Source organism: Mobula hypostoma, chromosome 23 (assembly GCF_963921235.1).
Source record: "Mobula hypostoma chromosome 23, sMobHyp1.1, whole genome shotgun sequence".
NCBI classification, from domain to species: Eukaryota; Metazoa; Chordata; class Chondrichthyes; order Myliobatiformes; family Myliobatidae; genus Mobula; species Mobula hypostoma.
In genome coordinates this window covers 14,993,479-15,009,689 of record NC_086119.1, presented here as the reverse complement: position 1 = coordinate 15,009,689, position 16,211 = coordinate 14,993,479, and the positions used below count along the sequence as shown (strand labels likewise).

At 38.8% G+C, this 16,211-nt stretch overlaps 1 protein-coding gene across 10 annotated transcripts in view; it reads right to left on the bottom strand.

Moving 5' to 3' along the window:
* LOC134336797 (spermatogenesis-associated protein 22) overlaps nt 1–16,211 on the bottom strand; it is a 113,107-nt gene that overhangs the window by 44,222 nt on the left and 52,674 nt on the right. For 4 of the 10 annotated variants that reach the window (XM_063031266.1, XM_063031260.1, XM_063031267.1 and 1 more), the window contains exons 1-4: nt 8,953–9,164; nt 8,364–8,443; nt 2,479–2,610; nt 1,888–2,026 (exon numbers count right to left, since the gene is read on the bottom strand). In XM_063031266.1, coding sequence (XP_062887336.1) covers nt 1,888–2,026; nt 2,479–2,610; nt 8,364–8,400 — 308 coding nt within the window. In that variant the 5' untranslated portion in view covers nt 8,401–8,443; nt 8,953–9,164. The other 6 variants (XM_063031262.1, XM_063031264.1, XM_063031263.1 and 3 more) reach the window with 3 other exon arrangements.

The window sequence follows — 16,211 nt, the reverse complement described above, 5'->3', positions numbered from 1 at the left end:
AAAGTTACAAACATGGAGATAAAACAATACGTAAGTAGTACTTTGGGTCTTTAGTGCAAACATATCTTCAACATGAAGCAGCAGAAGCGGCAGTCATTGAGCACAAGCTCCAGACTGAGTCTAATATGAAGATAAAGATACTATCTCTATCTGTAAAATCATATATTACCTTTTGTGGATCAAGATTGTTACAAGGACCTTTGTTTCATTAATCTAATGATGAATAAAACATGATACAAAAGACTTGCTAGCTAAAGGAAATAAACTGATGCCAATATTGTTGTGAACATTACAGAGGTTAAAGTACAGTGTTGTGCAAATTCAGCCCAAGTAACAACAATGCACAAACAACATTTGATAATGAAATCAAGAAAGGCAAAAGAAGTCAAATCACTGGCAAGGGATCCAAATTGAGGTTGTGATTCAAGATGACGGCTTCTGAATTTCTGACGTTCATCCGAAGGAAGTTATGAATCAGTGAAGACAGATAATATAAAACCAATGTGACAATACAGAAGCAGGAATCAGAACTCATAGAGAGGAGAGCTGGGGGTTTAGACCACTAGAATAAACTAATGTCCAGTTTTAGATGGCATGGACAAGAGCCTGCATAAAGGTTGAGAAAGTTGAAAAAAAGGGGCCAAAGATAAATCTTTGGGTATCTGTATGACATAGTTGTAGGTGGGATTGGAAGAAAATTGCATTGCCAGTAACAATGATCAAACAAATACAAATTTTGATTAAAGGATTTGAAATACTAACTCTGTTTCTCACTCGAAAGATGCTACCTGATCTACTCACTGCCTGCAGAATAGAAGACAGGCCCATCGTCCCACAATGTTATGTTGACTTCTAACCTACTCTAATATGAATCTAATGCTTGCCCCCTCATAGCCCTCTATTTTTATTTCATTCATGTACCTGAGTCTCTTAGAAGTCCCTAATGTATTTATCCACTGTACCTAGAAGCGCATTCCACGCACCCACCACTCCCTGTCTAAAAACCTACCTCTGATATCCCTTCTTCTTTCCTCCAATCACCCTAAAATTATGCCCTCTAGTATACCTATTTCTGCTTTAGGAAAAAAGTGTTGGCTGTCCACTCTATCAGTGTCTCTTATCATCTTATGCACCTCTATCAAATCACTCTCATTTCATCCCAAAATCTGCAAAGCTTTGCTTATAAAATAGAAGTGAAAGTTTCTATCCCAGAAAGATGGGAATTGAGGGAAAAGTGTAGAGTAGTCATCGATGTTGGAGGTTGGACAGAGATCAAAGAGGAAAGCTATGATACCTGTCTCATGCAGCAATCACCTATCACTGAGAATGCCATTTTTGAGTTTGGTTAGGGCAGTTCTGGGGCAGTAGAAGACATGGCGAAGGAGATTCAAAACAAAAAGCACTCAATTGTAAAAGTGTAACCAAATGCAGACCATAGAAAGCAGCTAAGTGAACACATCACACTCATTATGAATCACTGCTTGATTTTTTTCTCTCAACCATCAGAAGGCACTTGGAAAGAACATCAGGCAGTATACAAAGAATAAAATCCCCTATCTGTAATTAAGCAAATTATGTTTTCATATTCTACAGGAAAAAATGCAGCAGTCACAAAATCATGCTAACAGGCTGGTTAGTCTGCTTCACATCCACAGATGGATACAGCAATCGAATTAATCTAATGTTTCATGCTTTAATTGAAAACAGAAATAAATCAAAACAAGCTGAAATCAACTGTAAGTCTTTAAAATCAAGTTTTCTTTCTCTCAATTTTACTACTGATCATGTTCTTCGAAAATTTTGATTTAAAACAGATTTCATATCTAAAGCAATTCGAACTCATAGATATCGTCAAACTTAAAACATCTTAATTATTGTATAATCTACCTGGTTTTCATAGTTTTTACTGAACTACTGGTATTGTCCAAATAGCTCCTCTTACTGGGATACTGGAACTGGGCCTCATAATTGTTCTGCATTGTTATCTGATTGCTTTGTGGTCTGCTTTGTATCAATCCTCTGTTGCCTTTAAGATTAACAAATAAACATGTCAAACCTTTAAGATGTGAAATGGAAAATTAATTCTTGCTCATTTTTTAAGCTATATCTGTTTAATTAGCGTAGCTTTGTGGCAACTTTTGTTTGGCAACAATGAAACATATTTACCATTCAATAAAGATTGGTTAGATTTAAACAACCAAACCATCACAGTGTGAAAATATGTCCTGATTCTTACGGTGATTTTTCAAATTTAGCAGTAACTGACTAAGCGGGAACTTAGAAAGAAAACAGAAGTAATACCAAGATGCCATTCTAAGTACCTCCACATTTCCCAAAAAACATGCTCAGAGAAACATTGATAAGGTTTTGTAAGCCAACAAAATAATGGACAGTTATTATCCCATTGAAGACATTTACATTAAGACAAGAAGAGCATAATAGTATGGTGAAAGCTTGGGTGGGAATCAACTCAGTTACCTGCAGGTGGTGAATCAAAACTCTCCAATGTAGGAAAATTGCTATTGGAGCTTGATTCATGTTCCATAGGATTTGAAGTTAATGGCAATCGGGTTCTTTTCCTTTGGTTGAATAGTAATACAGGAAAGCATCCTGAAAAGTACCATTTAAATAAATTAATGTAATCTCTATAATCATATTTACAAGTTATTAAAATAGAAATAACAGAGACTTGTCAAACATGGCTAAGATTTGCTTTCATTATACCCTAGTCTTTTAACAAAAATATCAAACTAAAATAGTTTATGAATATTTGAAATGAATGAATGACATAGATTGGAGATGGGCATTGGGAAACAGTAAGGTTCTTACTAAACAAAATGAATGGAGCAAAGAAATCTCAGAAGAAACTCATTATTGCAACACAGTTATTTGAATTGTTAAGGCAAAGAAACTTTGAACAGATTTAACCTATTATTTTTCTTACATTTATTCCATGGTAATTTTTTATTCCATGGTGATTTTTTAAACAGTAATAATTACAATAAATACTTTTAAAAGGTTGAAAATTGCATATTCATAATCCGGTTTAGATCAGTTTCTCTTTATGCTCCAAAATTAGCAGACACTGAAAATCCTCAACACTTTAACCTTTCAGCATTTCAAAATACACAACTTTTTAAAGAGGAACTCCTGGTTTCAAATAAATGTTTAAAAAATGTTAATATTCTACAGAGGCTGGAAATAGGAAGTAAAAACAGAAAATGCTAAACTGATAGCATCTGTGGAAAGAAAAAGGGAGCCAACATTTCAGTCTTGTCCCTTCAACTAACTTTAAATACAGTAATATTAAATGTTAAGGGAAAACCAACAATATTTAGTTTGCAATGCATTACTTTGTATAATATTTATCACACAAATATGCCACTTAAGCTAAAAAGCCTTTGCTTGTTAATATTCCACGAGACTAGTGTCACACTTCATCAAATCTCATGAATTTATCCCTCCTATATTTTTCATTTTCCCCACTCCTGTGTGTTTTTCTATTTTCTCCTAATGTGCATATACTCTTCACCTCAAATACTCCTGGTAGTAGTGAGTTCCATATTCCACCCACCCTGTGTAGGTAAACATAAGTTTTTGAATTCCCATTTTTCGTTGGTGGCCATCTTATATTTATAACTACTTAATCTGGTCTCTCCCAAAAACACAATGCAGTCCATAAACGTATTCATAATCTTTGAGATCACCATCATGTCAAGCTATTTTCTAGAGCACAAGTCTATTTGATCTTCCTTCAAGGAATAACACTGTATTTTGAATATCAAAGGTCTATCATTTCTTTGTGGAGTCTCCTGTCTCCAAAGAAATTTATGATGCAGAAAGGGGCAATCTGGCCCATCATGTTCATGCTCACCTCTTTAACATAGAGACTAGAGATGTTTATTTCTGTGTGATCAGGAATACGAGTTAAGCAGGTCTGTACACAAACACAAGAGAGTCTGCAGATGCTGGATATCCAGAGAACACATACAAAATGCTGCAGAAACTCAGATGGCATCTATGGAAATTAATAACCAGTCAACATTACAGGCCAGGACCCTTCATCAGGACTGGAAAGGAAGGGAAAAGGGCAATTGGTCCGCACCCTCAACAATTTCTCTTTTGGATACTCCTACATCTCCAAACTCAAGATGTAGCCATTGGCACCCACATGGGCCCCAGCTATGTCTGCCTTTTCATTAGCTATATGGAATAGTCCACGTTCCAAGCCTTCCCTGGTAATGCTCCCCAACTTCTCCTGTGTTATATTGATTACTGCATTGGTGCTGCTTCATGCATCCATGCTGAGCTCATCAATTTCATCAACTTTGCCTCCAACTTCCACCCTGCCTTTAAATTCTGATTTCTGACAGGTCTCTCCCCTTTCTGATCTGTCTCCACCTCTAGAGACAAACTGTCTACCAGTATCTTTTATAAACCTACTGATTCTCATGGCTGTCTTAACTATAGCTCTTCCCACCCTGTCTCCTGTAAAAATGCCATTCCTTTTTCTCAGTTCCTTCATCTCCACCACATCCATTTCCAGGAAGAGGCTTTCCTTTTCAAGACATCAGAGATATCCTCCTTCTTCAAGGAAAGGAGTTTTCCTTTCCTCCACCATCGATGCTGCCCTCACCCGCATGTCCTCCATTTCCCAGACATCTGTACTCACCCAATCTTCCCGCCTCATTAACAGTGATAGAGTTCCTCTTGACCTCACCTACCACCCCATGAGCCTCCTCTACAACTTCCACCATATTCAGCTGAACCCTACCACCAAACACACCTTTACTTCCACCAGACCCCCAACTCTCTGCTTTCCGCAGGGTTTGCTCCCTCCATGATACCCTTGTTCATTCGTCCCTCCCCACAAATCTACCTCCTGCATTCATCCCTGCAAGCAGCTTAATTGCTACACCTACCCAACATTCTCCTCCCTCACCTCCATTCAAGATTCCAAATAGTCCACCCAGGTGACTCTTGGAGTCGTTCTCTGAATCAGGTGCTCCAAATATGGCCTCCTCAACAATGGTGTGACCCTATGTGGATTGAAGGATTTTGTCTAGCACCTCTGCTCCATCTGCAAAAAAATACAGGATTTCCGGGTGGCCAACCGTTTTATTTCCTATCCCCATTCTTGTTCTGATATGTTGGTCCATGGCCTCCTCTTCTGCCACAATGAGGCCACTCTCAGGTTGGAGGAGCAACACCTCATATACCATCTAGGTTGCCCTCCAACCTGGTGGCATGAACAACGATTTCTCCAACTTCTGGTAATTTTTCCCCCTCTCCTTCCTCTCTTCTACTTCTCCACTCTGACAGCACTCTTACCTCTTCTCATCACATGCCTATCACCATCAAAAAAAAACAATTAAAATGTCGAAAAACTGAAGGCACTGGGAAACCAGAAAAAAACAAAAAATGCTAGAAACACTCAGCAGATCAGCAACGGAAAGACTTAGAGTTAATGTTATAAGTCAAACCCCTCCAGGATGATTGCCATTAGTTATACATTGGGACTCATCAAATTACAAACAAATCAGATAATTTGTTTTTCTTGTTTGTGTCAGAAGTAGCCAGTTGAAAGTATAGTAATCTAAAGTCAAAGTCGAGTTTATTGTTATATGCACAAGTACAAAGATGCAATGAAAAACTTACTTGCAGCAGCATCACAGGCACATAGCATCATATAAGCAGCATTCACAAGAAAAACATAAATTATGTACAACTTTAATAAGAAAAAATATAATTAGAACAAGAAAAAACGTCGGTTTGAGTGCAAAGCAATCATAGTGATTATGGTGTTACTGTAGTGGCAATTTGGGGTTTTGCTGATTGGTTCAAGAAACAAATGGTTGAAGAAAAGTAGCTGTTCAAGAACTTGGTTGTGTGGGACTTCAGGCTTCTGTAACTGCTGCCCAATGATAGTTGCAAAAAGATGACATGGCCCAGGTGGTGGAGATGAATAATGAATGTAGCCTTCTTGAGGCAGTGCCTCCTGTAGATACTAATGGTGGAGAGGGATGTGCCCATGACGTATTGGACAGTGTTCATTACACTTTACAGCTTCTTTCATCCCTGCACATTCAAATTGCTGTACCAGACCATGGTGCAATCTAGTCAGGATACTTTCAACAGTACATCTGCAGAGGTTTGTTAGTGCTTGGTGAAAAACTGAACCTTATTAACCTCTTAAGGAAGTAAAGATATTGGCATGCATTCCTTGTGATTGCACCAGTCTGTTCAGCCCAGAAAGGAACATCTGATATCTTACTGCCCAAGAATTTAAAGCTGCTGATTCTCTCCACTGCTGAACCCCCAATGGCACATATTCACCTTCCATCCCCTTCATGAATTTAACTGTCAGCTCTTTAGTTTTGCTGATGCTGAGTAAGAGGTTGCTGTTGCAGAACCACTCAATCAGGTGTCCTGATCACTCTGGTAAGCCAACTCATCACCACCTGTGATTTATCTAAAAACAGTAGTGTTGTCAAATTTGAGGATGGCATTGGAATTGTGCACAGCCACACAGTCACGTGTATATAGAGTCAAGCAGAGGGCTAAATACACAGCCTTGAGGTACACTAGTCTTGATCCTCACTGATGGAGGCCTAATGATGAGCAAGTTGAGTATCTAGTTGCAGAGGGAGGTAGTGGCCCAGGTCTTGAAGCTCAAAGAAAAGTTTGAATGGGACAATCACGTTGAATGTTGAACTGTAGTCGATGAACAGGCTTGACATACGTGTTCATTTTGTCAGGTAGTCCACAGCAGAGTGAAGAGCCACTGAAATCACATCTGTTGTGGTAGTGGTAGGCAAATTGGAGTGGATTCAAGTCAACTCTGATGTAACACTGATTCACACCATATCAACTTTTCGAAGCACTTCATTATACTTGATGTAAGCACCACCAGGTATTAATCATTGCGACAGGTCTTCATGCTCTTCTTGAGCACTAGTAGAGTAGATGCCTTTTTAAAGCAGGCGGGAACCTCAAACCACAGTAGCAAGAGATTAAGTATGTCCGTAAATATTCTCACCAGCTGATCCACACAGATCTTTAGTATTTTGCCAGGTATGCTATCCGGAGCAGATGTCTTTCACAGATTCACCCTCCTGAAGAATGCCTGCATCATCCAGAGATGTGTGTGTGATCGTTCTCCCCATCAAAGTGTGCAAAAAAGGCATTGAGCTCATTCAGGAGTGATGGGCTGTTGCCACTTGTGCAACCCAATCTTGCCTTGTAAGGAATTATATTGTGCAACCACTGCCACAGCTGTCAAGTATCCATTCCAGTTTAGTCTGAAAATTGCCTCTTTGTGCTCACAATGGCTTTCCTGTACACTTGGTCATACTATACGAGTCTGGGTCATCACATACATCTAAACATCACAGATCTAACTCTCAGCGGATTACAAATGGTCTGGTTCATCCAGGACTTTTGGTGTTCCAACATTTACAGGGAATCTCATACATAAAAAATTATAAAGCATTGGCTTATATTTCCAGTATTAAAAAAATATTGTGCTCTTAATTGTTGTTTGTATTTTTCAAGTAAAATAAGTACATTTGGTTTTATAAGAACAAAATTATTTTAAATCTTACAAGTGTAGCATGTGCATGTTACTAATATCATTTCTGAGTTCAGGTGCAAAAATAGTCAATTATTACAGTACATCAGTAACAAAGTCTCCAGTACACTGTATCAAAATGTGACAGATCGTGGCTTACTACTGGGACTGGTTATATAACTGTTACAGATTTTTATCAGGAAGACAGGACAAAGTTATTTAGACAATATGGCAAGATTTTCCCCATTCACTCGAAATACATTACTGAGAATTTTATTCCACAAGCAACTTCCCAGCCTGTACTTGTGAAAAGAGGTGAGTGTCAGCAATTCAAAAATGAAAGAATAAGCCTGGTAGCAATCGGACGATAAGGGTTCAATTCCCACCACTGTAAAAGGAGCCTGTATGTTCTCCGTGACTATTTGGATATCCTTTGGGCTCTCCAGTTTCCTCCCACATTCCAAAGATGTATGGGTTAAGGTTAGGTTTAGTAAGTTGTGGGCATGCTATGTTGGTGCTGGAACCATAGCAACACTGGCAGGCTATCCCTAGCACATCCTCAGACTGTGTTGGTCGTTGATGCAAACAACTCATTTCATTGTACATCTCGATATTTCAATACACACATGACAAATAAAGCTAACCGTTTTTAAAAAATCAACCAATCAAAATATGATTTGTCACGGTAGATTAGACAAAATGTGATTGTAAAGTTCTAAGCAATACATTGAAGATTGTAAAGAACACACATAAGATTGTTTCTGTAAGTTGAAAATTTGACAAATAAAAGTACCTGCTTGTGTTGAATTTTCAATAATATTTCTCTTCATGATTAAATCTCTGTGTCATAGGCTTCGGTGTTATATAGGTGACCTACAGGATAGAAAACTAATAATGATGGAAGCTATAGTGAAAATCAAGGCTTGATACATTATTTCAGAATTGATTAAGGCATAATACAAAATAACGCATGATTGTTAACTTAATGTTTAGAAGCTCCTTTGGACTTGGATAAAAGACAAGGGTGCTGCATTAACATACTTTATCAACGTTCTGTATGTTCATAAATAAAATATAATGAAATCATTTCAGATTCAGACTGATTTATCACATGAACATCAAAACATAGAGTGAAATGTGTTGTTTGTATTGACAACCAACACACCTCAGGATGTGCAAGGGACAGCCAGCAATATCCCAACATAGCATGCCCACCACGTTCAGCAGAATGACACAGAACACAACATATAAAGCCACAAAGCAACAATAGCAAAACAAGCCCCGTTCCCCCCACCCACCTGTACGCATACACAGTTCTCTAACACTAGGACAGGCCATCTTTGGCCTCCAAACTTGTAGATTCACAGATATTAACCCTTCACCTTCCTCAGTAGAATTGCAAAGATTTCTAGACTAGTGGCTCTGGCCATTTGGCCTCAACTTCCGGACTTCCAAACGGCCTTCGAGTTTGATCTTCGATATTGACCCCTAGACTCACAGATGACAGAAACCTGAATACTAGGCCTCAAATTTGTTCCCTAGATTACAGTAATATATTTCCTTAACATCGTACAAGGAGTAAACTGTGCCCTCATTCAAAAGGTAACCACAAGGTTATAAAGTAACTCCTGCCACCTAAGCACTTTAAAGCCAGTTAAAGTTTTGGGAACTTTATGCCCATCAAAGTCAAAGTCAAATGACTATGCCCATCAGAGCTAAGATCAAACTGACACAAGACAAGAAACCAATTCTTCAGCACATACCTTCTGATCACTGAACATGAAAAGCCAATAAAACAAGTCATTGGAAAATCAGTCTAAACCTGACAGGGTTCACAACCTGATAATAGCCTCCTGAAGTCAGACAAACAAATTTCACCATTTTACTTCTGTTAGTCCAAATTCTACCTGGAGTATCTGTAACTCTATACCGTAACCAAATTATATCCAATGTTGCAGAAGGTTTTCGTATAATGGTCTGACATGTAAAGTGAACACCAGGTGCAAAGACTTCCTGCTCCATCAGTTTCATTTTGGCTAGTTCACCTTCAATAAGGTTGACAATTTGGTGTCAGGGCACAAAACTCCAGTAGTTTAAGCCACAGGTTGCTTAAGTCTACAGTTGTGGTCCCAAAGCTACTCTTCTTGGCTTCAAAAATGTCACTAAACTCTGCATACTCACAACCTTTATTCTATTGTATTGCCAGTACTTAATGGGCCTTGTAGACTTTGTATTCATTAGCATGGACTAGGATAAGGAGTAAACCTGGGTTTTAAATTGGAAGCCAATTGGTGGTGTCATTTGATAATCAGTTTAATATCATCTCATGTACCAAGATACAGTGAAAAGCTTTTGATTGCATGCCATCCAGACAAATCAATCCACATACAAGTACATTGAGATAGTACGGAAAGGAAAATCATAATGCAGAATATAGTATTACAGATGCTGAGAGAGTGCAGTGCAGTTAGACAAATAAAGTGCAAAGGAGATCAAGAGTTCATTTTTAGCTTTAAAGCTTCATTCAAGAGTCTGATAATAATGGGACAGAACTTGTCCTTGAGTCTACATACCATACTTGAGGAATTCATGGGAACTGAGGCCAAACCAAGCCAAGTAATAACTGGGGAAGCTCTTACTCTAAAACAGGGATGGACATTGCTTCAGAAAGATATGTATATATAATAAACTATTTTTTTCTCATGAACACACGTGGGCTTGACTGGCAGACCCAAACCAGCTGAATGGACAACCTAAATTTCACACAGTACATTTTATAAACCTAAAAGCACAGATTCTCTTCCAAGTTCTCTTCCAAATAAAAAAAAGATAAAATGTCCAGTGGTGGTACCTCACCCTTTTTATAAATATTTGTTTGTTTTTTTTTTAAGTTGCTGAGGCAAACCACGCCATCCTAATTTCCCCCATACGCCAAGAGAAAGAAACGGTACCTGGCACGCGACCGGGAGAGGCGGGAACGGGACGGTCCCGGTGACGTCATCGCGTTTCCACAGGTGCCAGCGTGAGTTTGACGTCACCGAGTATAATGTCATTCAACTCGGAGCCCCGCAGGGCTGTGGTCAGGTACACCCGACAGCACGCATTGCAAGCGTACATTTGCTTAACATAGGAAGGTGGGAAATCATTTTTAAATTTCTCAAATAAAATTAATAATTACGTAGCAGAAATTATTTATACATAAAGAAAATGAGATCTGAAGGGAGAAAAACAGTAACCAGTTCGGAATTTTCTATAGATCTATTAGTACCTGTGCAGATAATAACTTAAAAGCAAAGGTACCTGCTGTTTGCGGTGCAGTAAAGATTTCTAATTGATGATATGGTCATTTTTAAGAATGTTTTCACTGCTTGGAAACTGGGTTTTGCTAACAATGTCAGCAGATATTGTCCATTGTTATTTGCCTTTAGGAAGGTGAGCACAATTTTGAACTGCTGGAATCCTTCTAATGAAGGTACTCTCAAAATGAAGGTTGTCAGTGTCATTATATAGTCCCAGGGCTAATGAAGGAAGAGAAGTATGTCTCCCTGTCAGGATGGTGTGTCAAGGGGACATGTAAATGATGGTGTTTCCGTGCACTGGAAGCCCGTGTCCTTGGAGAGAGAGCTAATGGATTCGGAAACTGCAGTGAAAGTACAGTAGTCTAGTCTATATTTTGTAGGCAGTACATACAACAGCTAAAGTAACCAGAAGACAGAGGAAATAAAAGTTTCGGGTGATGGATGGAGCCCACTATTGTTTTATTCACCTGTGGCATTGACCATTGGAGCTACATTCAAAGTTCAAAATAAATTTAATATCAAAGTACATATATGTCACCTTATACTACCCTGAGATCTTGTGGGCGTACTCAATAAATCTATAGAATAATAACCAATACAGAATCAATGAAAGACCACCCAAGTTGGATGTTCAGCCAGAATGCAGAAGATAACAAACTGAAAGAAATAAATAATACGAAAAGAAAGAAATAATAATAATAAATAAATAAGCAATCAATACAGAGAGCATAAGATAATAAATAAGCAATAAACATTGAGAACATGAGATGAAGAGTCCTTGAGAGTGAGTCGATGGGTTGTGGGAACATTTCGATGATGGGGCAAGTGAAGTTGAGTGAAGTTATCCCCTTTGGTTCAAGAGCCTGTTGGTTAAGGGGTAATAACTGTTCTTGAACCTGGTGGTTTGAGTCCTGAGGATCCTGTACCTCCTTCCTGAAGGCAGCAGCAAGAAGAGAGCGTGACCTGGGTGGTGAGGTGCCTTGATAATGGATGCTGCTTTCCTGCGACGGGGTTTCATGTCAATGTGCTCAATGGTGGGCACCATTCACCAAGCAAGTAGAGAGTATTACCTCACTTTCCTGACTGGTGTGTTGTAAATATTAAAAAAGAATTTGTGATGCCAGAAGTAAATCATGCAACTCAGGATACCCAATTTCTCACCTCTTACAGGCTATCAAATCTCTCACCTCCTTATTTTAGCCACAGTACTTATTTAAACACTTAACTATGATTCTGTTCAATAGTGTCACGGTGGATGGTTGGGTAATTCTCTGATGGTTATCCATTACGAATCAAGTGAGCAGATAATTGGTGAATAGGTGCCATTTGATTGCATGGTCAATAGTACTTTACATTTCTGATGGCTGAGTTTAGACTGATTGTGGTGCAATTAAAAGGATTCAATTGGTTCTGTTTTTCTTTGACAATGGCAAGTTAAGGACCTTTGAGAAACACATAGGTAGGAACATGGATGACAGAAAAATGGAGGGCTATGTAGGATTGATCTTGGAGTAGGTTAAAAGGTCAACACAACATCAGGGGCTGATGAGCCCGTACTATGCTGTAATGTTCTATGTGTTATGATCTTCCCTTGTATTTTATTGGACAAGGTTTTAACTCTGTAATTTCTAATTGCTTTATACTGTCCTACGTAAATGAATCTGCCTACGTTAATGGCATTAAGGGCAACAATGAAAGTCCTCCATCTCTGGCAGTGTTCAGGGCTTCCTTCATCGTGTCAGTAGCTTCCTCTCAGTTTTATCTACCATCAGTCATGCAAGTCCCAGGTGGAGACTCAGTAATACCGTTGCACTCAGATGTAGAAGGATTCTTCATTGCTGTTTCCATAATGATTTTATTTTACTAGTCAGGGTTGTCAGCCCTGAGCTGAACCCATGAACCTGGAGATCCGGTGGACCACTCTTAGTCTGGCCTCGACCCTTTGAGCTGCTTGACAGGGTGACCCTACCAAGAGACAAAGCATAAAGCCCTGACTCCAGCCGACATAGCTTTCCAGGTCATTGAGGCACACAGACCTCCAAACCACAACAAGGTTGTGGTCCTCTTGGAAGTTATGCTATCCTATGAAAGGGTCCATTAATTTAACACTCCAGAACATAACAGAAATATTGCAAGATGTGGCAAGCAAGAGTTGGTGGTGTAAATTTGACTGGAGATGAAACTAGAACCGAAAGAAGGAACCATTTGGTGTTGAGGTTGGAGTCAGTTTAACTTGAAATACTTCATCTGCAACTGGTTTCCATGAACTTATACTGATGTGCTACTCAGAACCTGGTATGGATATCACTGGGGAAATGATAAAAATTCACTTCTTCGTGTAATCCGTACAAAATAAAAGAATATATTTTCAGAAGCCACTTATTTAGATATACCTGTATGCCTGATCATTCACGCAAATATCTAACCAATCAATCATGTGGCAGCAGCTCAGTGCATAAAAGCATGCAGACCTAGTCAGGAGGTTCAGTTGTTGTTCAGACTAAACATCAGAGTGGGGAAGAAATGTGATCTAAGTGACTTTGATCGTTGAATGATTGCTGGTGCCATACAGACTTTTTGAGCATCTCAGTAACTGCTGATTTCCTGGGATTTTCACAGATAACAATCCCTAGAGTTCACAGAAATTGATGTGATAAACAAAAAAAAAAAATCCAGTAAGCAGCAGTTCTGTGGGCTAAAATGAGAGAGGTCAAAGGAGAATGGCCAGACTGGTTCAAGCGGACAGGAAGGTGACATTAATGCAAATAACCACACATTACAACAGTGGTGTGCAGAAGAGCATCTCTGAATGCACAACACGTCGAACCTTAAAGAGGTTGGGCTGCAGCAGCAGAAGACCATGAGCCTGAGCACCAAGCTAACCCAGCCACAAACTAATAAACTCAGTGGCTACTTTATTAGGTACAGGATATAACTGATAAAGTAGCCACTGAGTTTATCACTTTGTGGTGGGTTAGCTTGGTACTCAAGTTTAATGCCTAAAAATTAACAGTCTTATGTTGCCCAGACCAAACATCTCTTAACTTATTGCACAAAAAATGCACCAATTAAAAAAAAATCCAGGATATCGCCTCAGAGAAGCAAAAAATGTTTAATTCATTTGCCTGTCAAGTTCAATATAAATCAAAAGATTTAAACAACAAACTTCCAGGTTCCAGATGGGTAAAGACAACCAAGAAGCCTATTAACTCATTAAATAGCGGTATTCTATTAAAATACTTGTGCTTCAGGAAAATTCAAATGGAACTCAACCACAATATTTCCAACATTTTTTTTTAGCAATGCCCTTTTGAAAATTAAGTGAGAAAAGCGTCATCATAAGTGAGGTGATATTAAAATGACCACAAGATGGAAGCAAGAAAGCATACCTTGGTATTTAAACTGTACTGTTCAGCCAACTTAATTTGAAATAACTAATACTGCGATCCAGCTATAATCCGATTCTTTTTCCTTCAATACAACACACTTGAAAATATCACGGTCATGTCAGACCACATCTTAAATTGGCCGGATCAGTATTAAGCTAAGCTTCTTAGGCTGTTTCAGATTTTTGCTAATAACCCATGCAGTGAAGTAGTGGCCAGATTAAAATAAATTAATCTAATACCATGATTAGTACTGAAGGGTGAAGAATGACTCCTATAAGAAATCAAATTATCTGCACATCTCTGTCATTAGCATTGCTACTGTGGCGTAGTGGTTAGCACGATGCTATTACAGCTCGGGGCGTTGGAGCTTGGAGTTCAATTCTGGAGCTGTCTGTAGGGGTATTTTCCCCATGACCATGTGAGTTTCCTCCGAGTGCTTTTATCTGACAGTCCAAAGATGTATCAAGGATGTATTGGTTAGTAGGTTCATTGGTCATTGTAAATTGTCCCATGATTAGGCTAGGGTTAAATAAGTGAGCTGCTGGACAGTGTGGCTCATTGGGCAGGAAGACCCTGTTCCACACTTTCTCTAAATAAATAAACAAATACATAAATACATAACTCGACAGATTTGATTCTAAAGAAAATGTTGAAGGATTAAGGTTAAAAAAAATCAAATGAGAACAAGCAAGAGATACACTATGCTGTGACAAAGGCTTGTTAGGTTGGCTCATCAGTGCCAAGTAACAAGGTTCGTTTTAGTCTATAACACAGAGTCAACGCTCATGCAGGTGAATGGCAGAGACATAAAGGGTTAACCAGTACTAGAGTTCCAGTGCTGCCTTGCAGCTGGGTTTTGCACCACTTCAAAATACTACAGCTCTGTTGATATGAGGAAAGAGATAAAGTCATTTGAAGAATGACTGGTGACGCTCAGAGTACAGAACTTAATTCTTCAGTCAAGAAGTTAGTGCAAAAAAAGAAGAGTCAAAGTCGATATACATCAGAAAATATCTGCCACCACAGAGGATAGAAGCACAGGACTGAGGGTGCAGGGAGGAGAGTGTTATTAAATAGAAGTACCTATCACCCATTCCCTGGCACCTCTGTGTGTTAGACTTATAACCTGTAGCTGATTGCAGGGTATGGATTTATGTGAGACCTAGGTACTATGATCAGCGTTCATTCATGCACAACAGCCACTGTTTCATTATATATAAAAGATCATATAGGTTTTTTTTGCAATCAAGCAAAAGAAGAAAAAAGAACACCAAAACAGTCTCAAAAGTGAAATATATAGAAATATATGTTGCATTACAATGCTGTTCAGGCAAATTTGATCATAGTTGGTCACCAAAGAATCTACGCCATTTATTCAATCTATTTGGGCCATAACAATCCAGGATTTGATTTTTTAAAAAGTTCAAAGATCTGCCATCTGTGTTGCTAATCAGCCAAATTAAATTAACTGTTTCACAGTTTTTTTCCCGCTAAAGAACATATACGATCTTAAATCAGCAGGTTTGCCACTTCACAGAAACAAACGCTGTGGCTGAATGCATATCTGGGAACTCTCCAGTAACAACTGGGTTTCTGAGGTAATCATGCAACTCCTGGTCACCGTAAGTCACCTCAGCCCCCTTGAGCCCCTGTGGGATATGCCACATGCAAATGCAAAAATTAGAGCCTATGGCTTGTTGTCTGAGTGGTCTCTGAATCAGCCCATTGGGAAAGATCCCAAAGTCAAAAAAGTACACTTATTTAATTTCTCTATATATTTATTTTCTAATTTTACTTATTTGTACTCTGTCCGTATTACATCCCTACTTAACCAGGAGGCCAGATGTCTGTCTCTTTTTAGCGTTCACTCGATCAGCATCATCATGTGCTGTGTCACATGACATGGGCGAACATGGTCCCTGGGCATGATTGTTCGTGGCAAATTTTTCTACA